Below are 25308 nucleotides of genomic sequence, written 5' to 3' on the forward strand. Positions count from 1 at the left end.
CTGCTGAGGGGAGCAGTGGGCGGGTCAGGAGAGGTCTGCTGCACCATATGGATCACCTCCAGGGCAGACAGGGATCGAATTCATGCTGAAGTGGCTTTTTTTTAGCTTCTTAGTGCTGTGCTTTAACCTGCTGCGCCACCAGGGAGGACCCCCAATCTTGTCTTTTCTACAGCTGCACAGGGATAGCTAGCCAATTTATATGACTTGTCTTCTAGTGTGACCCCTTTTCACTGACATGTTGTGAACAGATTAGCTCTGAGGTTTTTTCTCTAGTTAAAAATCAAAACTGGTATTACCATTTATGAATCTTGATCCTAGGTAAGTTTGGAAAGAAGGACCCTTAAATTTACTTAAGTCGTATAGTGTCACTTAAGTCTTACAAAGTAAATTTTAAAATTACTTAAGTATGCATTTCTACCTATCTTATTCCCCAAAAGCTTGTAAAGTCACTTTCAAAGATATATACATTGTTATGTTTCCCCCCCCCAAAATTGAGGTACAAAAAATCAGGGTGAAAAAGCAAAGACAGTATAAAGTGAAATCAGGAAACAGCCAGCATTGAAATGCATGATATGAAGATGTGACATGTTTTTGAATGATGGAACAGACTTTATTCTTTTTTTTTTTTTAGTTACCTAGGTAACACAGAAATGTTGCAAGTTGGTACCTGTTAAGATAAAACAAAAGATGATGCTTAAGAGATGTCCACCTTTCCTGGCACCAAAGGCTGGGGAAAATTTCCCCAGAGGGCCTTCATGCTAGAGCCCAGGATGATGTGATGGAAAGTGTCCCTCCACCCCTCCCGCCAGCCCCGCCCCTCATCCAGACAGCATCAGGGCTTTGTATGTTATAGTGCTCCTCTGGACACTCTGAGGGTGCCAGGGAGATATGGGGATCACTACACTTCCTGTGAGTTCCTCCTGGGGCTTTTCTGTAACCCCCTGGCAAACTTTTAGTCCTCAGATTTCCAGTATCCAGCCCACCTTGACTAAATCAGCATCTGTTATGTACTGAATCCTCTTGGATGTTCCTCATAGAGAATCACTCATTTAGAGTTAAAAAAGCAAAGCAGATATGCAAAGAAGGGATAGTCTCTTTAGCCAATAAACATTTGAAAAAAGTAGTTCTAGCTCATTGATATAATCATGAAGAAACAAATTAGAACACTGATGAGACACCATTTCACATTCCCCTGACTGGCAAAATATTCAGCAGTAGTTAGTACAGTTGAAAATGTGACCCCATCAATTCCACTTCCAGAGAAATTCTTGTCCATGTACACAGAGACACAATGAGGGTGTTTCTTGCAGGATTCTTTCTTTTTAAAAAGATTTTATTTATTTAGCACACAGAACTGGGGTACAGGCCAGAGGTGCAGGGACAGTGAGAGGATTCACCAGAAACAGTGGGGAGCAGAACAGGCAGATTGGCAAAGTCCACTGCTGAGGGGAGCAGCAAGCGAGACAGGAGAGGTCTGCTGTGCCATGTGGATCACCTCTGGGGTGGAGATCGAACTTACACTGAAGTAGCCATACCTTGGCTTGGCTTTGCAGTGCAGCACTTCCAACTTGCTGTGCCACCAGGGAAGCACTATTGCAAGATTCTTTGGAAAGAGGAAATATTGGGAAGTGCGAATATTCTGCCAGTTACTTGGGTTTAATTATGTCCACCAGAGAAGAAATGTCCAAATCCTAACTTCTCTCTATGGATATGACCTTACTTGGAAATCGTCTTTACATATGTATTAAAATTAAGGACTTCCAGATAACATGGTTTAAGGGTAAGGCCTAAATCTAGTGAGGATGAGAGTCCATATAAGAAGCAGACACACACAGAGGTGCAGGCCTTGTGAATACAGGGCTTGGTGTGAATCCATCTGTAAGCCGTGGGTTGCCAAGGTTTGCCAGTGTCCACTAGAAGCAGGAGAGAGGCATGGAAGATTCTAGCTGAGAGCACTCTCTGAGAATGAACTCTGCCAAGGCTGTGATCTGGGGCTTCTGGCTTCCAGAAAAAATTTCTGTTGTTTTAAGCTGCATAGTTTGACATGGTGGGTGAGCCTAAGACTCCAATAAAATGGGGCTGTTCCTTCAAGTCACAGGGATACCTGGCAGAGGGCATAGTTAGAATGTTGTCCCTCACCTGGGAGTGGAAATATGGAGTTAATAATCCTCCATTATGCAATGGGAGCAATTTTGTCCTGACTTGAGGCTGAAAGAGTGCTTGGAGAACACCTAGCTTCACTCCCCACATTTCAAAGATGAGGAAAATTTGACCAGGGAATGGCCCAAAATGGTCGAGTTAATAAGGGACAGAACTTGGATTTGAACCTGGATCTGTAGGACTGTCCAAAGTCTGGGTTCTTTCCATGTTCACAGTGGCACCAGACTAGAATAGACCCAACCTTCTCAGGTCAATATGGTAACATAGGTTAGAAGCTGGAGTTTCAATTCTGGTGTCTGAAAGTCTTTGCTTCCCCATGTTCCACCAGCATAGCCAGGAATCTTTAACTTCTCCAACTCTTTTCCTGACAGTATGTTAACCTTTGCTCCCACAGCATTCAGAGGACTCAATGAGATAAAATATGTGAAAAGATCTTTATTAAATTGTGTAATCATTATATAAATAGTAGGGTCATTATCTTCTCATCTAGTCTCAGACCAGGGAAGTGAAAACTCAGAAAGCGTGTTAGGCAGAATCCTAAAATGAACCCCCAGTGACCTTTACAGGGATCTAGTCCTCTCCCCTTTGAGTTACTGTGGGAATCTGCAGACGTGATAAGCAATCACTCCCAAGACTGTTACCTTATATATGACAAAAGGGTGGGCCTGACATAGTTGGATGAGCCCTTTATTTTATATTTTTTAAAGATTTATTTATTTATGCATACAAAACTGGGGTTCAGGCCAGAGGTGCAGGGGCAGTGAGAGGATTCACCAGGGATGGAGTGGGGAGCAGAACAGGCAGATCTACTGAAACACACTGCTGAGGCAAAGCAGTGGGTGAGACAGAAGAGATCTGCTGGGTCATGTGGGTCAGCTCCCTGCTTGGAGATTGAACTCAAGCTGAAGTGGCTGCTCCTAGCTTCATAGTACTGTGCTTTAACCCATGGAGCCACTAGGGAGGGCCTAGGTAAGCCCTTTAAAATCAAAGTTTTCTCTGGCTGGTTGCAGGAGAGAAAATCAGACAGAGGTCTCATTCCAGTTAGTTTGCAAGAAAGCAAATGTCCTCATTATGAACCTCCTTTGGGGTCACTATGGTAAAGGACTGTGAATGGTTCCTAGATTGAGGAGTGCGGGTAAAAAGCAACCTTGGGGTAAAAAGGGCACCCCAGCCTCACAGCTGCAAAGGCGTGACTTTTCTCAGCGAGTGGGGAAGATGACTTTGACATGCAAGACAGCAGCTCCCAGATTTCAGCCTATGATGACCTGAGTAGAGCTGAGCCCCACTAAGGTAAACCCTGACTTAAAGAACTTGACTTGAGCGAGTAAGTGGGTGTTGACTGATGAAGCCACTGAGTTTGTGTTGATTTTTTGTGTTGCGGTAGAAAACTAACAGGACTATGCACAGTTCCCTCTGCGCCTTAGAGCCCTTAGGTACACTTGTCTGGCCATGTTTCCCAGAGCTGGGCTTCTCTAGGACTGGAGCCGCACCTTATTCATCTCTCAAGTCAGACTGGCTGTGCTTGCGCCCTGGCTTTGCCTCATAAGAGCTTGAAAACTAAAGCAAATTGCTTTATGCATCAATTTGCTCATCTGAAAAATAGGTATAATAAGAGTGCTTACCGTTAGGATTGTCAGTAGTGTTAAGCGACTTTATACAGTTGAACTGAGCCTGAAATATAGCAGATGCTTAGCAGAGGTAGTGGGGTGGTTTTGTTCTATCTCAGCCCTTAGCCCAGGAACACATCATCGACAATGTTTGTTGAAAGAATGAATGAAGGAATTAGAGCTAAGTCTTGGTCTCCTGATTTTTAATTCCATAATAATTCCACTAATCATTATTTGTAGTAGGATGCAATTGTTTTCCAATTCCTTCAGGATGAATCCAATTTCTTCAGGATGAATCAAAAAAGTACCAGACTTATTAACACCAAGGAGACACAGAGGTGTTTAAACTGGTGTGAGTGCTTAAAAACCTACAGAGTGGATGCTGACTGAAACTGTGGGGAGGCTGACTGCCTTAGGAGACCACACCAGCTGATCAGGGTGACACACATTTAATGCAATCGCCTAATTACCCGGTCATCAGGGAGATGCCAACTGTCATTGCCAACTGAGCTGGGCCACCAGTCAGTTTGTTCTAAGTTCATTAAGTAAATTAAAAGGTACTGCTTAACTGCTTATTAGAGAATAACAACTCTCATCTCTTGTTTATGCCACAGCTATTGCCTGTATTGAGCTGTGAAAAAATGAGTCGATTTAGAATTTGACAATAGCTCAACAGCAGAAGCAAAAGGACACGCCATTTTACAAAACTGTATACTCCACCCCTGCTCCCATTGCATTTGAACTGTTATTGCTGGCAATTCTTTCTCAAATTCTAAATAGTGAGGTGGAAAGCCAGCTGTGAGCTAGCCATCACTCTTGAACTGGCCCAGGTTCTGGACATAGATTTTCTTTCCCACAGCTGCTGGCTCACCTGTGGAGGGACTGACATGTGAGCTATTCTCAGGTGTTATTACCCCAGGCTGGAGAAATGAATGACCAAAGCCCACCCATTTTGCCTATGCTGAGCAGTTTCATATTAAGATATGTTTTGAGGTTATAGATTCTGGTTCCACTCAGTTCCCCTTCTCTTACCAGACCCCACAGTCAGCTTTTATTCTCTCTACCTGGGACTATATGCCATTCATTCCTCAGCATCTGTTATGGGCTTCCCTTTTCCAGGAACTTGGCAAAGCCCTGGAAATACAGAGATAGTAAAGCTGTTGTCCCTGCCCTGGAGAGACTTTAACCACCCCACTCCCATGCCCTTGAACATGGGGCTCCTCCAGCCTAGAGCACCTTCCTAACCTCCAACAGCTGACCTTTTACGTCTCCACCACACCACACCTTCCCCTAGTAGCACTCCCTGCTCAGCTCTCATTGTCCTCTGACTCTTACTGCTGGAGAATTTGCTGCTTTGCATGGTGATTTATTTCCTTGTTGCCATCCTAAAGACAGGGGCTATACCTTATTCTCAGAATCTCCAGTGTCTGGGAATGAGTTGGCATATACTAAGGTTTGCCTGAGTGAAAGCTAAGTTAGTAAAAGAATGTAACTGTTCTTATGTAAAGTAGGTAGGAGGGTAGTGGTGGAGATGGAGCCAGAGAACAAATGTGCTTTTCTAATATCTCTTTTACCAGCAGGGGGAGAGAAATGTTTATAAATATCCCATCATGTAAGTCTCTAGGTTCTGTAGTCTGAAGAGCTGAAGAGAAAAAAACCCAGGACCTTTTTGAGTGATCGTCCCAATTTATAAGGAGCTCTTTTATTTCAAGTAAGACTCATTTATATTTTTACCTTGAATATTTCATCACCTCTTGCTCTTTTTTGCAAGGGTGGAGGACCGATTTGGGAGTGGTTAATTATTCACAGGTTCAAAGTCATAGGCAACAAGATTTTGTCCCCTTTGAATACCTTTCAATGCAGGGTTGGAAAGTTTGATAGTTTGTTCCTATGGCCTATGGTCTAGCACTGCGAAGGAGGAATCTCTTTCTCTCTCTGCTCCTGAGCCTTTGCTTCTCTCCTCCAACACATTCACGCCTCCTTCAGTTCCCTTCTATAAAGAAGTTGCACTTCTTGCTTTGGTTTCACTCCCATTGCTGTGTTTCTAGCCCCTCACATAGGATATATGCAATTAGATGTCCGGTTGTCCCCTCAGACTCAGTACTTCTACAGGTTAACTGTTTCTCTCCCATGTATACTCCACTCCAGTCACTCTACCCAATTTGTGACTCCAATGGGCACGTGAGGTAAGAGTTAAGACAGGCAGGAACACTGGGTCTGAGTTGGATTACTTGGCAGAGGACATTCAGAACCCTGGAGAGCTCCCGCTAGCTCGCTTCCTGCTCTGGTCCCTTTCCTGCCCCTGCCTTACCTAAATGGTCTTAATATGGGTACACTTGGATACCATGAAATTCTATGTTGTGAAAGGAACCACATCCGTTTCTCCTAGGCTTAGTTCTTGAAGGACTGAAGACTTAACGAACTGTGTTCTCTTCCCTGCTCTGGCGCTTATTGGATACAGGACCAGAGACTAAGTTATCTGCTCGCTCTGAGCCTCACTTTCTTCATCTATAAAATGGACACTTGATAGTGCTATTGTGAGGGTGAATTGAAGATACAGTGTATGGAAAGTACATAGCCCATAATATAAACTGTGTAGGCAGTGGCCACTATTTTTGTTATTATAAACACTCGGTGGAATTGCATTCATCCTTTTTCATGCTATGTGGTAGAAGGCTAGGGGGATCTCATGGTAGTGGCATGTGTCCGGGAGACCACAGGTCTGATTTAGGGGTCAGGAGGAATGGGTGCATTGAAGGGGCACAATCCATCCTCTTTTGTCTAGTAAATCTTTTGGGAATCCTCTTCTGTGCCCCTTGGGCGCATTATCAAGACAGCACTGGGGCTTCAGGATCATCACAAATCAAAGCCAATTTCTGGAAAGCAGAGCAGGCCACAGCATTTGTACAGGGTGGAAAATGACAAGTGGGGAAACCAGCCTGAAGCACTCCAATAATGCCCAAGGCCACTCCGCAAATTGGTGGCCAGGGGCAGACTGGGTCTCAAGACCAGGCTCCTGGTTGCTCTTTGCTTGTTCTTTGCATGTCTCTTCACTTCCTCCCCTGGGCACACCTTTCCCATATCAAGAGTCAGCTCAAGTGTTGCCCCTCTCTTTGAGCCTTAGTCGCCTCACCTGTATAATGGGGGCATAACTAGGCTGTCACAAGGTGGGGTGGAGATTCAGTATGGGTAAAGGGCTTAGGTCTGGATGTGTGGGGGATGTTTAGTAGGACGGTGCCTACTACCACAATAGCGTTCCACTCAGCCTCCAAATGAACTCCTGGATGGTCAGGGATCTGCCTCATGCTTCCTCCTGTTTTCTCCCCTCCAGCTTTATCTCCCAGTAACAGTCTGCTCACACGGGTAAAGTCACTCCCAACAATCTCTGAGCAAATGGCCCTACTCAAAGGCATGACTTGCTGTGTGTTGAATAAACGAGTGACTGGCTGGCTGAGTCACGGCACCTTCAGATAGGATTTCAGGTGCAGAAGCTTCTGTGGAAAGTTCTGAGTTGACCTGGCATCTTAACCATAGGGGACGAGCTCCCCTAAGAGATGGCAGCAGTGACTCCAGGAGAACTCTGATATCCCCTGTGGAAAGAAAAGTGCTGTTAAAATGGAAACCCGATTTGCTTTGTTTCTATTTCAGTTAATAAACACATTTAAAGTTTTGATATCAAAGAGATTGGGTAATTGGAGGCCTAGTGGTGAAGTAATATCATTTACCCACAGTGAGCGGGTAGAAAGCAGGGAGATTACTGTTGATGATTTTGCATAGCATAATGGAGTTAATTTATAATTTATAATTGATACTGGAGCTCTTTTCCATAGGCTGAATTATGATGGGATAGAGTGAGGATCATTTAACATTAGGTTACTTTGTTGTTTGTGTCACTCTTATGAATTCAAATGTGGAAAAAGAACATACAGCTAAATTGGCGTCTAATCTTTTCAGAGCTATTTGCTAAATAAGCTGGAATTTTAATTAAAACTGCAAGGCAAGAGGTAAATCACTTTAGAAGTTTGTGAAGTTTTTCTTTTTCTCTTGCCTAATGTAATTACTGCTAATAAAGATTCTTTACGGGTGGGAAATTAGACACCAGAATAAATAACTGGCAGAGAGTGCCACAGGGCACTGAAATTATGTAAGGGGCAAGGTCTTCTGCCCCTCCTGCTAAGGTGGGTTTTTTTTTTTCCGGAGTTACATTGTTGGGCCACAGTTTTGATCTCCTTAAAAAGCACTGTGATCAGAAGCAGAGGCAAGGTGGACCACAGGCCTCACGGCAGCTCTTCCAACTTTAATTCATATGAGCCAATTATAATGAATGGATTTAATAAAAAATACAACACGCTTTGGTGATTAACTCAGTGAACAACGAATGGCACCCTGAGCCAGAGCCTCATGTTTGCAATAACGAAGAAGAAGTGAACAGGAAAAGGACACTTCATAGATCACAAGAATTGCTACTTTCCAGCAAAAGGTTGTTAATTACTTATCCTCTCGCTATATTTATTGGCTCTATTAGAGGATGAGTAATTATTGTCTTCCTGGGAAGCCCGTTGGAGCCAGACGGCGCCTTTATTACATTGGAAGGCTCCTCAGAGCACTAGTTATCTCTGTGGGATGCTCTCCATTCTGTGTCTCCGACCACCAGGAACCTGGAGGAGGCGGGATGAGTTTAAGGGAAGGAGCCACTTCAAGAGCATCAGCTGTCCAGATAGTTCTACTCGTGAGTCTGATGGTGCCCTGTTACTTCTCCGTGCTTTTCTCATGCCTACTCCCAGTGCCTACTTCTCTGTGCCCAGTCCCCCCCCTCCCAGGCTCAAACAGCTTCCTTCTCATCTCCCTCCACCACCCCTCCATTGACAAGGGCTGGCAGAGCTCAAGTACTTCTCTGGGTTCTCCGCCACTGAGGATCAAGTTCAAGCTCCTCAGAGCACGTCATGATCTGTCTGGGCTGCCTGGACCCTTCCAACTTGGTCTCCCTCTGGGCTCCAGGCACATGGACGAAACTTCCGGGGGTCTCCCCAGTTCCTGCCTTTCATACAGTCTTCCCTCTTCCCCCACCCGCCACCTCTTCTATTCTCATGCCGCCTCCTCATCTCTGCCCTGCACCCAGCTGAAAGGGCCCCTCCTTGGTTAAACTTTCCTCATCTTGAACAGAAACAAATGCTTCTCTCTCTGGGCTGCCACACAGCACTTTTCCAGGAAGAATAAGTTTCTCTCAACACAGCTGTCTCTACCCAGGTTGACTTCTGAATCCCTGGAGCGATACTTAATTCACTACTGTTTTTCACGAAGTGGATTTGTGGAGGGCCAGCCGCTGCTTTCTCTGCCGTTGGGGATGATTGTGGCCTCTTCCTCTCTGCCTTTCTCACCAAGGGACTTAATTAGGGGAAGAGCAACCCAGGAGGCTCGCTCTCAAACGCTCCACACTTGGACCTATTTAGCTCCTACTACGTGCCAGGCGGATTACCAATGTTCTTTCTCACATCCTTGTTCTTAGTCATCACTTCCTGAAGGGAGATTCCTCTTTCTCAAATGATGAAACCAAGACCCACAGTATCTAGCAGGGCTGAGATTTGAGTATAGGTTCCTGGACTCAAGTCAAGGAGTGCTGGGCCAAGTCCAGCTTTCCCTGGAGACTCGGACACACCAGGGTGACAGGCCCCCTCAGGTACTTGGGTGTAGCTTGTGCATTTTCTACCTTAGGCTTTCCCTGAGGTTCTTAGTCTCCTCTGAATACTGTCTTACTCCTCAGTAGGTATGAGATGAAGGGTGATGGAAAGAGGTGGAGAGGAGGAAACCAGCATTTTTGGAACACTTACTACAGGCCAGGCATCCTGTGCCAGGCAGAGTGCTTGGTGGTAACACTCATCATGGTCTTCTGATAACCCAGCTATATGCCATAATGTCCCCGTGAAGGAAACAGTCTGCCTTTGCCTAACCCCATACCAACTCTCCCCTACTCCCCCACTAGCCCCACATGAAACGCTGTGGTCAGGAGACTGGAGGGTCCCTTCCCAGCCTGGGGAGAGCTTTCCTGCAGGCAGCAGGGAGCCTGGAGTCCCCATGTGGCCCCTCATCCTGGTAGTTGGCTCTTCCTTTGTCTGGGAGGACAGTGATGCCATTAGCTGGCTTGTGAGCAGAAGAGAAAGAGGGAGCCGACATCCCTCTCAGGATTGCAAGGGGCTCACTTCTTGTCATATGCTCACATTGGGCAGAAAGAAGTGTGTTCCATTTGGTTACACCCTTCAGGACTTGATGGATTTCCACCATGATTTTCTTTTGTCTACTTTCTTGATTGAAAAAAAAAAATAAGTGCTAACATTTTAGTCCATGCTTGAAGGACAATTTCTCAGTCCTTTCCTTATCTTGACTGGCCTTCTTCAGCCTTTTCTGTGCTCCATTCTCCCTTGAAGTGTTCTTTGCACCTGCTACATGTGCTCCTGTGCTTAGCTGTACCATCCCCTTCCCCCAAGTAATCCTGCGAGTGGCGTCCAAATTGCACAATCTTTGGAGAATTTCTGGGCTTCAAATTCTGGGTTGGCCACTTATCAGCAATGGGATTATAATTTTTTCATGTGCAAAATGGAGGCAAATGTCAGATATTTGACACATAATTAAGTGCTCAATAAACAGTAATTTTTATTAATTTTATTGTGAGGCCATATTTGTCTTAAATACCTTCATTCTCAGAAGGCTTTCTTTCTCGGTGACCCTATTCTAAGACTGAAATGGTGTACTTAGTGTTGGTTGCTCTATAGCAAACCCTTCCCTCCTGGCCCCTTATATATGCCCCCCCCCCTTACTGCTTGGCAGCTTAAAACAACACATGTTTCTATCACCTGCTGTTTCTGAGAGTCAGGAATCTCTGCATGGCTGAGCTGGTGGTGCTGGTGAAGGTTCTTACAAGGCTGCAGCCAAGTCTTTGGCCAGGGTGAATCTCCAGACTTATCTGAACTGAAGGACCCACTGTCAAGCTCATCTGTGTGGCTGTGGGCAGGAGGCTTTGGTTCCTTACCTCTCCCTGAGCTTCCCCAAGCAAGTGATGAGCCAAAGGGGTGGGGGTGGACCGTCATCTTATCAAGATATCCTAAAATGGGAAGTGACTTCAGTGGTGAAGTGACTTCCCATCACTTCAGTGGTGGCTGTGGGTCTCGTAGCGCAAGCCTGTGACAATGCAGAGAACTCTGCCAAGAGTCTAAGTCCCAGGCGGCAGCATGGCACAGATGGGTAGAAAGAAGAGCAAATACCTCCACCCTGAAGCATCCTTCGTGGTGGGAGGCAGTTATGTAAACCTTCATGTCCTGCGAGGCGTTGACTGCTCCAGAGTGGAGGCAGCATCGGGGCAAATCCCGTTAATTGCCTGGTGCATCAGAAGGCTTCCCAAGTGCAGGTGCATGGCGGTGTGCTTAATCAAGAGCTGTCCTAAGGATGCTTGTGTTTGGTCGGCATCTTTTGTAATTGAAGCTCCTCATTGAAGTGATTCCCTCGGACTATCTATTAAAAATAATAACCATTCTCTATAACAGCAGCTTACTGTGTACCTAGCGCTTTCCCATGCATCCTCGGGCCAGCTCACAGTCCTGGCAGGGAGGAGGGGGTGTTGCTGCTGCTTTTCCTTTATTGTAGCTGAGCCGCTGAGGCTTCATGAATTTTGGCTGGGTGACAAGCTCTCTGGGTGAGGAGTGGTGACCAGGACTTGAGCCAGGGTCTTCCCAGTCCATTGTGCTTTGGTCTTCCCTTCCTCATGACCTCCCCTCCTTCTCCCCAAAGCTTTGTGTGTCTCCTTCAGAGCCTCCCCCTGAATGCATTCACATATGCTTGCCCATACCAAAGCCTATTTGTCACTTTTATGTCCAATCACTTGCACAAGTTTCGGTTCCTGAAGCTTTATGAAGAAAACTATTCCCCAAGCGTGGAAATGTGAACTGTGCCTCCATCAGTGCTCACTGTGAAATTTCATTTTGTAAAATCCCCTCTGGGGTTTGAAGTTGCACTTTGGGCCCCTAGAGAGTGATCAAACATCAGTTCCTGAAGCGCCCACAGACTCAAAGGACATGAACAGGCTCATTCTCAACTGACCCAGGTGACCTCGTGAACTTGCTGCTGGCCTGCTGGAAAAGAGGGAGGATCCCGGGGCAGCCTGGTGTCTACACATCCTTCGTGGGTGAGGATGAGGGCACGTTAGTCACAGCAGCTCACATGTGGCAAGGTACAGCGGTGGTGTCAGGCCCAGATCAGCCTGGGAATCAGGCAGCAGGGGGCTGGGGAGATGGCCACTTGGAGAGTCGAGCAGGCGCTCACGCTGGGTCAGAGATTCCAGGACCCAAAGAACAGTATGCAGTTGCTTCAAGGACAGGCAACATGGACAGTGACAGAGACAGGTCTACAACTCTCAGTCCTTCTGACCCCAGATCCAGTGCTTTCTCCAAGAGGTTTTGAACAGCACAAAGGAAAGATGACTCCAAGATTTAGAACCCGGGTGAGTTGAGTGGGAGGATGGTGCAGACTTTGAGAACAGAGGGGAGTGAGTCTGAGAAGCATTTGTCCATTTCCGATCACCCCATGAAAATCCACACAGCATTCCCGGCTGAGTGCTCACGCTCAAGGGGCTTGAGTCGACAGGCCTTTGACTACTGCTTCACTGTGGTCAACTAAGCATCACATCAATTTACCACCTTCACTTATGGTGAAGTACATAAGGTGCACAGCTCTTTGGCATCAAGCATCTTTGCATTGTACCACCATCACCGCTAACTGTCTGAAGAATGGTAGTTTTTCACAATCTTTCCAAACGGAGGTGCCAATTTGCTCTCCCAGCACCTGTCCCAACATCCTACTGTCTGTCTGACCTGACTGCTCTAGGCCTCCAGTGTAAGAGGAGTCGTACAATCTCCTCCTCTTATTTCCCACTTCCATCACTTAGAACAATGTCTCCAGAGTTCACCCCTGCTGTAACAGGTATTAGGACTTCACTCCTTCTTGATTCTCTGTGATATTTCAGTATATTATGCACCGAGTTTTGCATCTCCACTGGAGGACAGGCTGTTCCACCTGTTGGCAGTTGTGAATGATGTTGCTATGAACGTTGTGTACCAAGATCTGTTTGAGTCCTTGATTTCAATCCTTTTGGGTATATACCCAGAGTAGAATTGCTGAATCATGCAGTACTTTCATCTTCCACAGTGGCTTTTTACATTCCCAATGCACAAGGGCTTCAATTTCTCTATGTTCTCAGCAACAGTTGTGATTGTCTTCTTATTATTTTTATAATAGTCACCCTAATGGGCACAAAATGTGGTATCTTACTGCAGTTTAGATTTGCATTTTCATAATGGTTGGTGATGCTGAATACCCTTGCATGTGCTTATTAGCCACCTGTGTATCTTTGAGGAAATGTCTGTTTCAGTCCTTTTCCCATTTTTTAGTTGTTTTTGTTGTTAGTGAGTTGCAGGCAGTTTAATATGTTCCAAATATTAATCCCTGATTAGAGAGCTGATTTTCAAATATTTTCTTCCATTCTGTGGGTTGTCCTTTATTTCTTTTGAGCATATAAAAGATTTGCAATAAGATTTTTATTTTGATGACATTCAATTTATGTATTTATTCTTTCATTAATGATGCTTTTGGCGGCTGTGTCAAGAAATCATTGCCAAACCCAATGTCATGAAGCTCTTGTCATTAAGCCTTTGATTCATGTTGAGTTTGTATTTTGTAATAAGTGTTCGATCCCATTTTTTCACATGCGGCTATCCAGTTTTCCCAATGCCAAGTATTGGAAAAAACCACCCTTCCATCCTTTCCCACTGAAGAATCATTTCATCCTTGTCAAAATATGAAGGCTTATTTCTGGGTTTTCTATCCTATTTCATTAGTCTATATGTTTGTCTGTATGCCAGTATCAAGCTATTAAAAATGTACTTCTATCATATTTTTATTTATTTTAGATATGCAGCAAATTGAGCAGAAGGGACAGAGATTTCCTGTCCGCTTAATGTCCTTGCATATGCATAATCTCCCCCCCCCCATTAACATACCACACCAGAATGTACATTGGCTACAGCAGCGAGCCTACATCACTATCACCCAAAGTCTGGGGCTTACAGTAGTGTTCGTTTTGTAGGTGTACATTCTGTGGATTTGAACAAATATAAAGTAACATGTACCCATTATTGTGGTATATACGTAATTTCACTAACCTAAAATTCCTCTGTGCCAACTAATCACCCCTTCTCCAGACTCCTGAAAATCTCTGCTCTTTTCCCCGTATCCTTAGATTTTGCCTTCTCCAGATTGTCATATAGTTGGAATTATACAGCTTTAGACTCTTCAAATGGACTTTTTCACTTAGAAATATACATGTCAGATCCCTCCATTTTTTCCTCATGATGTGATAGATAATTTCTTTTAGTGTTTGGTTTCCATTGTCTGGATGTACCAAAGTTTGTCTATTCACTTACTGAAGAACATCTTGGTTTCTTCCGAGTTTTGGCAATAGTCAATCAATAAAGCAGCTACAAACAGTTGTATTTAAGTTTTTTGTGGGCATAAGTTTTCAACATTTGGATAAATTCCAAGGAGCACAATGGCTGTATTACATGGTACAAGTATGTTTAGTTTTGTAAGAAACTGCCAAATTGTCTTCCGGAGTAGCTATTATCATTTTGCATCCCCACCACTAACAACTGAGAATCTTGTTGCTCTGGGTCCTCACCAACATCTGGTGTTGTGTTTTGGACTCTGGCCATTTTAATAGATGTGTACTCGTATCTCATCATTTTACACACAGTTTTGATTACTATAGCTTTGTTATAACTTAAGGTTGCCTTGGTACTTAGGATTCCTTGTAAATTCCATATGAATTATAGGATGGACTTGTTTTTAGTTCTGTAAAAAATTCATTGGGATTTTGGTAGGGTACATTGGATTTGTATATTGCTTTAGGCAGTATTGATATTTTAGCAATATGAAGTCTTCCAATCCATGAACATAGGATATAGTTCCATCTTTAATTTCTTCAAAATTTTCTGTGTCTAAGTCTTTCTCTTTCTTGGTTAATTCCCAAGTATTTTATTCTCTTTTGATGCTACTATAAAAAGAATTGTTAATTTTATGTTTAGATTGTCCACGGTTAGCACAGATTTTTATGTTTTTTTTTTTTTGGGTATCCTGCAACTTTGTTGAATTTGTTTATATTTCTGACAGTTTGTGTATATGTATGTGTGTGTGTACGCATGCACACACGGGCATGCACATGTATCTTTAGAATTTTCTACATATAGGATCAGATTACCTGCAAGCAGAGAGAATTACTTCTTTTCCCCCAAAGGCCCATTACTTCTTTCTCTTGTTTGCTGCTCTGGCTAGAACTTTCAATACTATGTTGAATAGAAGTGTCGAATCCCTGACCTTAAAGGCAAGGTTTTCAGTCTTTTATCATTATGATGTTAGCTGTTGAAGCTATTTTTAAAAAGAACTTTAAAAGAGGTGGGATTATAAAGTACTGGGAGCCAATTATAATTGTATTTTTTTTATATTCTCAGACCTAGCAAAGTGTCTAGCACATACTAATAATTAGGTGGGTGGATTAAAAATAAAGACATTTTCTCAAAACCGAATGAGCAAAAGGTACTTCTCAATGAAGGGCTGATTTTAGGACTCAGTAGAGTCCAAGGATTGCAGGTCAACCAGCCAGGTGATAGGGAAGCATCAGTTCCACTGACCCGAATGTTAGCCTCATGCTACAGGCAGCAGAATCACTTGATAGTCTGCTTTTTTTTTTCCCATAAAATTTTTTTTAAAGATTTATCTATTTATGCATCTAGAACTGGGGTACAGCCAGAGGTGCAGGGGTGGCGAGAGATATTCACCAGAGACAGAGTGGAGAGTAGAACAGGCAGATTGGCAAAGTACACTGCTGAGGGGAGCATTAGGCCAGCAGGAGAGGTCTTCTGCATCACATGGGTCAGCTCTGGGGCGGGGATTGAGCTTTCACTGAAGCAGCCACAGCTAGGCTTAGCTTCGTGGCACTCCAACCCACTGCACCACCAGGGAGGGCCCCAGAGTCTGCTTTTTAGAGAAAACTTTTCTGGTGAAATTATTCTTCTTTTTCATGTTAGCATTTAACAGCTGGATGAAAATGACATATGTTGTATCTCTTTGTATTTTTGACTACTGAATAACGTCAGTCTATTGGATGCAAAGAAAATGAGTGAAATGCTATAAATGATAGATGAAAGTTGTTAATGCTAATGGAGTATGTAACTTATGCTTCACTTTGGCACAATTTTGAAATAGTGTGAATGATTTAAAGGGCTTCAGTCTGTTTACCTTCATTTTATTTGGAACATTTGGAAGCATGGAGTTGCCATCATTTCATGAGTAATTCCAACAGAGCTTAGTCCTCTCAACCTGGCGTTGATAAAAATTCTGATTGACTAAAGGACTTAGAACAGAAAAATCAAATGATTTTATGAAATGTGTTGTCATTTCTCCTCATTTGGATTTTTAACAAGGAGAGTTGTAAGTATGAACTACCACGCCCGTGCTTTTTAAGAAATGGAAAATTTAGTCACTCTGAGGGGTAGGAGGATATAGTGGAAAAAAAAAAAAAACAGGTGTTTTTGTCTTAGTGAAGGATTTTCCAATAGAAAATCACTGAAATCCTATAGTGCAAAGAGAGAATGTATTCTAAAGACACGTGTCACAGGATCCAGGGACAGGAGGGACACTTGGGCTCTGGAGGGCTTGGGTGTGGGACTCAAAGCCCTCGGAAGTGAGGTCTCTCAGACGTAGGTCTCCAGGGTAATGCTGCATCTCTGGGCTCCCTTCTTTCTTCCCTTTCAGCACACTGGCTCTCTTTGCTTCTTTGTGCGCACAGCTGCCTGGTTCTAGCTGTTTCTTCCAGCTCCAGAGCAGGAGAGGCTGCCTGGCATCCCTGATTTCCAAGTTTCTGGAAGAGATAAGCTGGTGAATTCACTTTGAGTCAGACGACCCGTCTTGATTTGTTTATTTATTCATTCAAAATGTCTTACTAGCTTCTCAGAAACTGTTTTAGGCACTGGGAATACATCCCAGCTTCATGGACTCTGTGTGTTTGTGAAGATGTGTGTTAAATGCTTTTAAATGTTCATATGAAAAGAGGAGAATAATTTCACCAGAAAGTTTTCTCTAAAAAGCAGACGATCAAATGACTTCGCAGTCTGCAACCTGAGGTTAGCATTTGGGTCTGTGGAACTGATGCTTCCCCATCACCCACCTCGCTGCCCTGCAATCCTGGGAGAGAGAGAGGTCAGCCTTTGGGCCCAGCCTTTGGGTTCAAAATTACAATTTTCAGTGAAGAAGAATAAAAGTAGGGATTCTATTAGTCCTGGATTCAAATCCTTGTTCCTTCCCTTACCACTGATGATTGTCTCATCAGTAAAATGGGGACAGATCCTTTTAAGAGTAGTTAGAAGGAAACACTGAAAGGGCGCCTGTGAAGTTACTGGCAGTGCCTGCCACACAGAATCAGAACGCCACCCCTCCGGGGCTGTGGTTCTGAGCAAGTTACTTAACCTGTCTCAACCCGCTTTTTCACCTCTAAAACGGGAAAGAGTACCAGCTGCCTCCTGCATGTGTCCTGTCTGAGCTCCTGTCCCGCGACACAGGCTAGGGTGCCTGGATTGGACCCCACGGGCAGCCAGTGTGGAGGCGGCTCCTCTTGTCCTTGTACTAATCACATTTCCTCTTTCTCCTAGTTTCCCTTTGGCCGACGTCTGCCTTGTGACATCTACTGGCACGGAGTTTCATTTCATGACAATGATATATTCTCCGGTCAAGTGAACAAGTTCCCAGGTATCAGCAGTTACTGTTGGCATTTAAAAGTGTTTCTAGGGTTGAGTCTTAGGGTTCGTTCTTCTATAAAAACATGACAGTGTTTGGAGATGAAAGTCAAGGACTCTTAATTGGGAATTGCTGCCTGCTTTCTTCCTCAGCGACATTACCTTGGCCGGGGGAGGAGGTGGTCAGGACTTAACCCACCCAGGGCTTGGAGACTGGAGGTTCAGAACATACAAAACAGGCTTTGCTGGTCTAGGTCCAGCACGTGATTTTCACCTTTTAAGATATATATGGGGTTTAATGAGGGAACATTTCACTCAAATAATTTGTAGGCAACAGAAATACAAAGAGCCTAGCACTAGACCACAGAATCACAGAAGTGGGTTAACAGCTTCCCTTTTCTTGAGGTCTCTTATTTGGAGGTCTCATTACAAAATCCAACACAGCAGCGTCTGCCTAGAGATGGGGCAGACAGCGTCTGCCTCACACTCGACATTAGTTCCTTGGTGTGGGAAAAGTGGCCTAATCAACATGTGAACATTCCTGTCCTGGCTCCACTCCCAGGCCGCCCCACCCCCACATATCACTTCATTTCCCTTTTGATTTGGTATTCATCATCTTTATGGCTGCGGAAGAGGGAGGTTAGGGTGAGGGGCCAGCACTTGGTGAGGAAGGAGCGTGTGGCTAAGCCCAAGCTCTGTTACTTATTTTCAGAAATCTTGACATACTGTGACAAACCAGTCATAGCACAATAATAAATAATTTTCAAAAGAGCATCACGCTGAATCCCATCCCACATTTAACAAAACCGCAGTGCATTTCTGTATTTCCCCCACACGTCCCCAGGCCTGTAGCCCTGGGCAAGTTGCTGGCGGAGCATGGTAGCATGGGCACCTGACTAGAAGATGTTTTCACTGTTGCTTATTTTAAAAAGGAGAATCAATTTACCCTTGTTCCTTCAGCACCCTCTGCTATGTTTCTAAGAAAACACCTCTCAGAACTGCCTGTGGGTTTTCAGCCCAGCAGACAGATCCCTTGGCCCTGGCCCTGGCCTGGCTTAGGCTCCCACGGGACCTGGCAGAGGCAGCACAGCGTGGCTCTGGGTGACGCAGACATTCCCCTCAGGGCAGCGCCTCCACAGCATCCCAGGGGCCCCGTCATTCGAGCCTCAGTGCAAGCTCTGCTCTGGTGGTTGACTAGACCCTTGACTGGCCTGTCTTGGCTAGGACCCCTCCCATGAGCCACTGTCTTGTAACACCTCTGGGCACAGGCCGAAGCCCTGGCAAAGACCAGCTAGGTTACAGGCGCCTCTGATTCAGGAGGGCCCAGCGCTTCCTCTTCCCTGGGTATTTACACAGGGACCACACACTTTGTTGTCTAGTAGTGCAACCAACTTTCCGCCTTTATTAGTTTCCAGGGAAACAGAAAATTAGCCCGAGGTCAGATGTGCCCTCGAGAAAGAGAGCGGGTTTGGTCAGGGAACAAGGACAGGGCCCTGGCGTGCCAGTTTCGAGGGACACCCTGTGAATGCTCAGAAAAGCTGAGGTGCTGCCGGGAGGACTGGGCAAAGCGAACTGGGAGCAAACAGCTTCTGGAAGGTGACAGCGTTCCTGAGACACGAATCGGGCAGAGAAGCCTTCCGTTTCATGTACAAATGAAAACGCACCTTTCCCCTTTGCTCAGGCCCCCTCAAATGGCAGGGGAGCAGCAGCAGAGTGCGCGCGAGGACAAACCAAACCCACAGGGGCAGTTCACACGACAGCTGCGCCGCCCCGGAGCACGCGAGCCCTCCTGCCCCAGCGCCAGTGATGGGGACAGCTGGCCTCCACTTTACTCACAGCAATCAACCAGCGCTAATGGCCAAACCAGCTCTGGAACTTCCAGGCGGCCGGCTGTGCACCCCGCCCTCTGCCCAGTGACCACCCTGAGCCCGGGGCCATGACAGGACAGTCTGTTCTGCGCTCCAGTTAGTGTCCCAGTTTATCTCCTGCACCCAGCTATCCCACTACTCCAAAATGCGTTTTTTAGAACTCAGAGTGAGTTCCTGAGGACGCGCCAGGCAAGAGCGAACACTCCACAGGCTGCGAAACTGAAAGCCTCAGGATACGCATATGGAAGTGATTTATTTTCATTGTGTCAGCACATTAGATTTTAGCCACTTTTCTATGGGCAATTTCCTTCGAGATCTGTTATTATATCTTAACTGATGAATTAAGACTTTCTATAAAAATAATCGATTTACATATGTCTTTATTTTGAGAAATTTGTAGATTCTCAGCTTATGAGCAACAGGTGTTTTTTTTTTTTTTTTTTGCTGAGCTTCAGGGTCTGGGATGTGTGGGGGGGCACCTGGCAGGGGGCACCTAAGAAGTACCCCATGGGGGGATTTTTCTGTCAGAAGGGAAAGGCTCCAGGGAGGAGTCTATCTGTCATTCAGAGAGGGGCACATGGCCCAGGATGGCAAGACAGGTACCAGCGTGACAGGATAGACAGAGGTGACAGGCAGGGACCAAAGGTCATGGGGTGCCACAGAGTGCCACTGGGGTTAGCATGCATGTGGAAACATCAGGCAAAGGGGATACACTAGGGGCAGGTGGGGAGTCTTCGGGAGGGCCCAGAGCTCAGAGACTGCACAGCACTCTGTGCAAGCATGAGTGAGCCCGGGGCCGCGGGAACAGAAAGGAGGGGGTGTCCCGGCGAGGGGTTGCTTGCTGTTTGGCGGCTGCCATGTGCTTTGGCCAAGAATCACAGTCAGGCACAATGTCTGGATTCAGCCAGGCTCCCAACATGACTCAGACCTTGTTTCAATTGAGTCAACGTAAGTCTGTGTGGGCCAGCCCGAGGGTCAAACCGTGACTCTGTGTAACTCACGTGGGATGGGTCCCGCCGACCTTGAGGGTCATCGCAGCAGATTGAAGGAGACGGATCATGACCGTGAGGGTCATCGCAGCAGACTGAAGGAGAACCCCAACTAGAGATAGGACTTTTCCCGGTTGTTAGGGGACCTGCCACGATAGGGGCCTCAGGGCAGACCTTGTTGAGAAGCCCAGGTGGGCAGTCAGCACGGGAGTGATCTGCAGCAGCTGGACCCCAGCCACCAGGCTAAAGTCCCAGGGAGGGCCCACCCCCTTGGGTTAGGCTTGGGAGGACCAGGAAGGACCCTGAAGCAAGCACCCCAAAGACATCGCTAAGGCAGCCCCCTGGACACTAGGGCCCAAAGACAGGCTCCCAAATTTTGGGCACAAAGCAATGACAGCTCAGAAAAACAGCGAAACGTCTCCTCACCTAAGTGGAGCAGACTCAAGGCCAACGCTAGCAGGGGATCTCCTGGTTGCCCTAGAACTTCCACCTCAGGACCTAAGTCTCAGGGTCCCAGCACCTCGGGCAGGGGTTACCCTAGCGGTCAAGTGTGGCAGGCGTCAGGAGAAAGGAGGGCTGGCGATGGCCCCCACCTTTGATGCAGCTACTCCGGATCGACTCTGGCTCAGCCAGGAGCACAGCTACTGTGGTCAGCATCCTGCTGAGAAACAGTGACGCTCCAGATCCGTCTCTGAACCAGCAACAGGCTCCACAGGGCGTCTAAGGAGGCTGGGAGACACTCTTCCCCACGGCGTGGCTGGGAACCAGCTTAGGCTGGGCGGAGAACACAGGTGTGCGAGCTAAGCAGGCGGAGGGAGGCCGGCACCAGAGCCTTCTGGAGTTAGGGGGTCAGGCAGGGCTAGGGGTGAGCAGCTGACGGCCCACATGCTGGGTGTGTTGGGAAAGGCGACCGCTAGCTTGTCGGGGGGATTCCCAGGTGGGCTGTTTCAGCGGGGAACTGCCTGGAGACAGACCTACTGGCTCACGTGGGTCCCTGTGGCCACGTCACAAAAGGGCCTTTGCCTGCTGCGTGGGCCGCTTGACTTCCACGGAGCTCTTCTGGAGCCTCGGCGCCCGACTGCCGCGCTCACCGCACTTCCTGTGGCTTCCGGAAGGAGACTGTTCACACCGGAGACGCCATGCTGCCTCCATTCTGCCTAGAGGCGCCCTCCCTGTGGCTGGGCGCTGTCTGCTAGGAAGCTGTGAGGAGGTTTTTTGTTTTTTTGTTTTACCTGCCCACTATCACTAAAATGTTACTTAAATACTAGTAAAAAGGTTCAAAAAGCAAGTTGAAATTTTGTCTTTTCTACTTTATGCTTGGCTGCAGTGTTTGAGTAAAAACTAATTTACCTGGGGAAATAAAAAGAAAGAGCTGTGATTTTTCCAGATGCATACTTATCTCTTGGGAAGCTCCGAGCAGGGCCCTCAGTGAGTTTTCTTAAATAGGGAAGACTCTAGAGCAGTTTGTTGGTACTTCGTTAAGTTCCTTTACTTCTTACCTAGTCATCTCTATCACCTTCCAACCAAGACCCAAAAACCTGGCAGTGAAATCTTGGAGCTGTGATCTGGAGAGTTTACTGCTCTTTTTAATGTGCCGGGAAAAACAAGGAGTCAGTTATTGAACCTCCATTCTCAAATATTCACCGGATGCCTCCTGGGAATAGGAGTTTAGAGAAACCCTGTTCTCTCTGTCTGTGCCCATTTGGAATGTGTGATGGTTTGGACATGCCAACCTGGCAAGAACCTCTGCACTTTCTACCAAAAATAACTGTGCTAAGCGCATCTCTAGTGTCAGTAATGGAACTATTTAGCCTCTCTCACGGGGAGGCCAGCTGGAGTCTCCGTTTTTAGCAGTGATCTTTGCCTTAAGAAATAAGCATGGTAATATTTAAAAATAATTCTTGCTTCTTAGCTTGAAAGTTGCCTTTCAACTCATAGAGGAGACTCCGTGTCTTCTCTTGTCAGAGTTACTAAAGGTGTGACAAGGGAAAAAGATACACTCTTCTTTGAAAATTTTTGTAAGTGAGACATTTCAATCCCTTCTGGGCATATTAATGAGATTGGATCAATGTCAGCCTCAGTACTTTTAACTGAAGAACGCCTACGGATTCCATTTTCCTCCTAAAACTCTCATTTATGCTATGAAATCCTTTCCACTTCCTGTTCTTAATTCAAGGAGACAGATTTTATGCTGAAAGGTATATATTTTTCTATGGTCTCTCTTTAATACTCATGAAAGATTTTAACAAAACAGCTTCACTAAGCTTCTCATAAAATAACCAAGAATCCACTAGATAACATTCCCTAGGCTATAAAATAAGATGGAAGGAATCTCAAAGTATGTTTGCTGGTCCCAAGTCAAAGAAGACCTTGAGTTTTTAAGTGCAAGATATAAATGCTTCTCTTTATTTGTTATCTAGGGGGCTGGCAAAGAATGGGACCATAAACTGGGTTGGAAATTCACTCTTTCAGACTGATGCTTCGTTTTTATCAAGAGAAAAAAAAATCTGTCTATTAGCTCAAGTTTTTCATTAATTCGGTACATCTCTCCAAACGATGAGTCACTGCTGTGGGGAACAACTCATACCTTTTTTTATCCTGTCTGAAAAAGTGAATCTGTCGGGTGGGTGGTTTTGAAAGTCCCCAGTAATGGCTGTTTTATAGCTAGTGGCCCACTGTTGTTAAAACCTCACAGCTTCTCTTCTCCCCAGGCATGACGGAGATGGTGCGTAAAATTACTCTGAGCAGAGCGGTGAGAATCATGCAGAATCTCTTTCCAGAGGAGTACAACTTCTACCCTCGCTCATGGATTCTGCCTGACGAGTTCCAGCTCTTTGTTGCTCAGGTAGATGGCACTCTGTCCCCATGACCCTTGAATTACATCACGGTTGCAACTGTGCCCTGGGTCCTGTGTGCTGGGAGTTGGGGCAAGGGATACCCAGGAAGCTGAGATGGCTTCAGGGGTGTCTTAATAGTACACAGTAGGTGTTAGCAATAACCAAGGCAGCTTGCAGAACAGAACAGGTAAGGTGACAGGTAGGTAAACTAAGGAAACCGGTCTTAACCAGAGGAGATAGGCCTGAGGCTGATAGTGGGAGCTAGGTCATGGAGTCAGGGCATCTGGAGGGAAAAGGGTTGGAGCAGCTGGGAGAGCCCAGAAGGGCACTGTGGCTGTGCGGGGGTGTCCTAGAATTGGGGTGTCCCCAGTGACTCATGGTTTGAAATGTAGGAAGTCGGGCTGCATTTCAAAGCTAGGTCGTAGGTCAGACAAAATGAGGAGGGAAACTTTAAAGGTCCTGGCTTAAATTTATTCCAGAATCAATTTTCAAGTGACCCCCATCAAAGCAATACATGTGAGAAGGAAATGCTTAGGAGCCTTCAGTGCTGATTGCGAAACACGCGAAATTTAGAGTGGCCATTCTGATTGGCCTGCCAGTGGTTTCACTGAGGGCTATTTCAGGGCCTTGAGAGACAGGTTCCAAGCCCTCTCTCTGAGGATCACTACCAACAAACGCCCCCTTGTTGATCCTACCATGCTCTGGCTCTGAGCTAGATGCGTCCTGTCCTCACAGCAGTCTTGGGGGGCTGCTTGCGTTATTATCCCCATTCTATGGATGAGGAAACAGAAACTTTGAGACATAGAATGATTTGCTCAACAAGTATTACTTTACCCCTAGAGGGGATTTCAACCCTTGAGGGCTTGGGGGTCCACCTCTTTGCCTCTTTGCTATCTGTCTTCAGTTTAATACTGACTTAGGAGGTTTGTAATACAGTTGTAATTTGTCAAACACAGAAACAGCTCGAAGGGGTCCTTTTTAAAAGGAAGCTCTATGGGATGCTGGTCACGTGGGTCAGTGTCCATGAAATTATGAACCTCAAGTTGGTGGGTGCTGTTGTATGCAAATTACGCTTCAGTAACATTAATTTAAAAAATAAGCTATCAACTTTACCCCACACCTCTGTGCTCTGCGTATGTTATTGTGGTTGGAAATACCTTTCTTTCTCATTTTACATCTATACCTAACTGTTCCCCAAGGCTGAATTTGAATGAGGTACCGACTATACTTTCAAAATCAGTTAAGTGAAAAGATCATTTCCATTATCCCCAGAAGTTCCTCTGCCTTGTTGCCACCCATCCTCAGCCTCCAATCTGCATGCTCGTTATAGTTTGGTTTTGTCTGTTCAAGAAATTCATATAGTAGGTATCTCTTAAGTTCTATTTCTTATTTTTCCAGAATTATGCTTTTTGAGATTTATCTGTGTTTATTGTGTAGATCAGTAGTTTGTATTTTTATTGCTGAATAGAGTTCCATGTGAATATACCACAGTCTATTTATCCCTTCACCAATAAGTGGATATTTGGATTAGTTTAGTTCAGGGGACATTAGAAATGAAACTGCAGTGGCTAATTATGATCAGTTACTTTGTGGATATTAGTTTTCATTTTTCTTGGGTAATAACTAGAAATAGAATTTCTGGACTGCCTGATATGTGTATGTTTAACTTTGTAAGTTGCCAAACTGTTTTCCAAAGTGGTTGTACCACTTTCTGCTGGCACTGATGTTGTTAGTCTTGAATTTTCGGCATTCTGGCAAATTATAATTATATACCTTTATGGTTTTAATTTTCACCCCACCCCTGATAACTAGATGTTGGGCATCTTTTCAAATGCTTTTTTGATATTTGAATATATTCTTTTGTTAAGTGTATATTCAAAATTTTTGCTTACTTTAATGAGCATATTATTTTTAGCTTTGTTGGTTCTTTATATAATTAGAGACAAGTCTTTGGTATATGTTTCATGATGTATTTCTGTATATGTTGTGAATGTTTTATTGCACTTGACTTTTCCAAG

The 25308-nt window shown here is 45.4% G+C and overlaps 1 protein-coding gene across 1 annotated transcript in view; it reads left to right on the top strand.

The window, feature by feature from the left end:
• TTLL11 (tubulin tyrosine ligase-like family member 11) overlaps nt 1-25308 on the top strand; it is a 189550-nt gene that overhangs the window by 21522 nt on the left and 142720 nt on the right. Inside the window, 2 exon segments of the mRNA XM_012721575.1 lie at nt 17513-17609; nt 23165-23298. Coding sequence (XP_012577029.1) covers nt 17513-17609; nt 23165-23298 — 231 coding nt within the window.

The sequence above is a fragment of the Condylura cristata genome, unplaced genomic scaffold (assembly GCF_000260355.1).
Source record: "Condylura cristata isolate star-nosed mole 26May11 unplaced genomic scaffold, ConCri1.0 scaffold00006, whole genome shotgun sequence".
Taxonomy (NCBI): domain Eukaryota; kingdom Metazoa; phylum Chordata; class Mammalia; order Eulipotyphla; family Talpidae; genus Condylura; species Condylura cristata.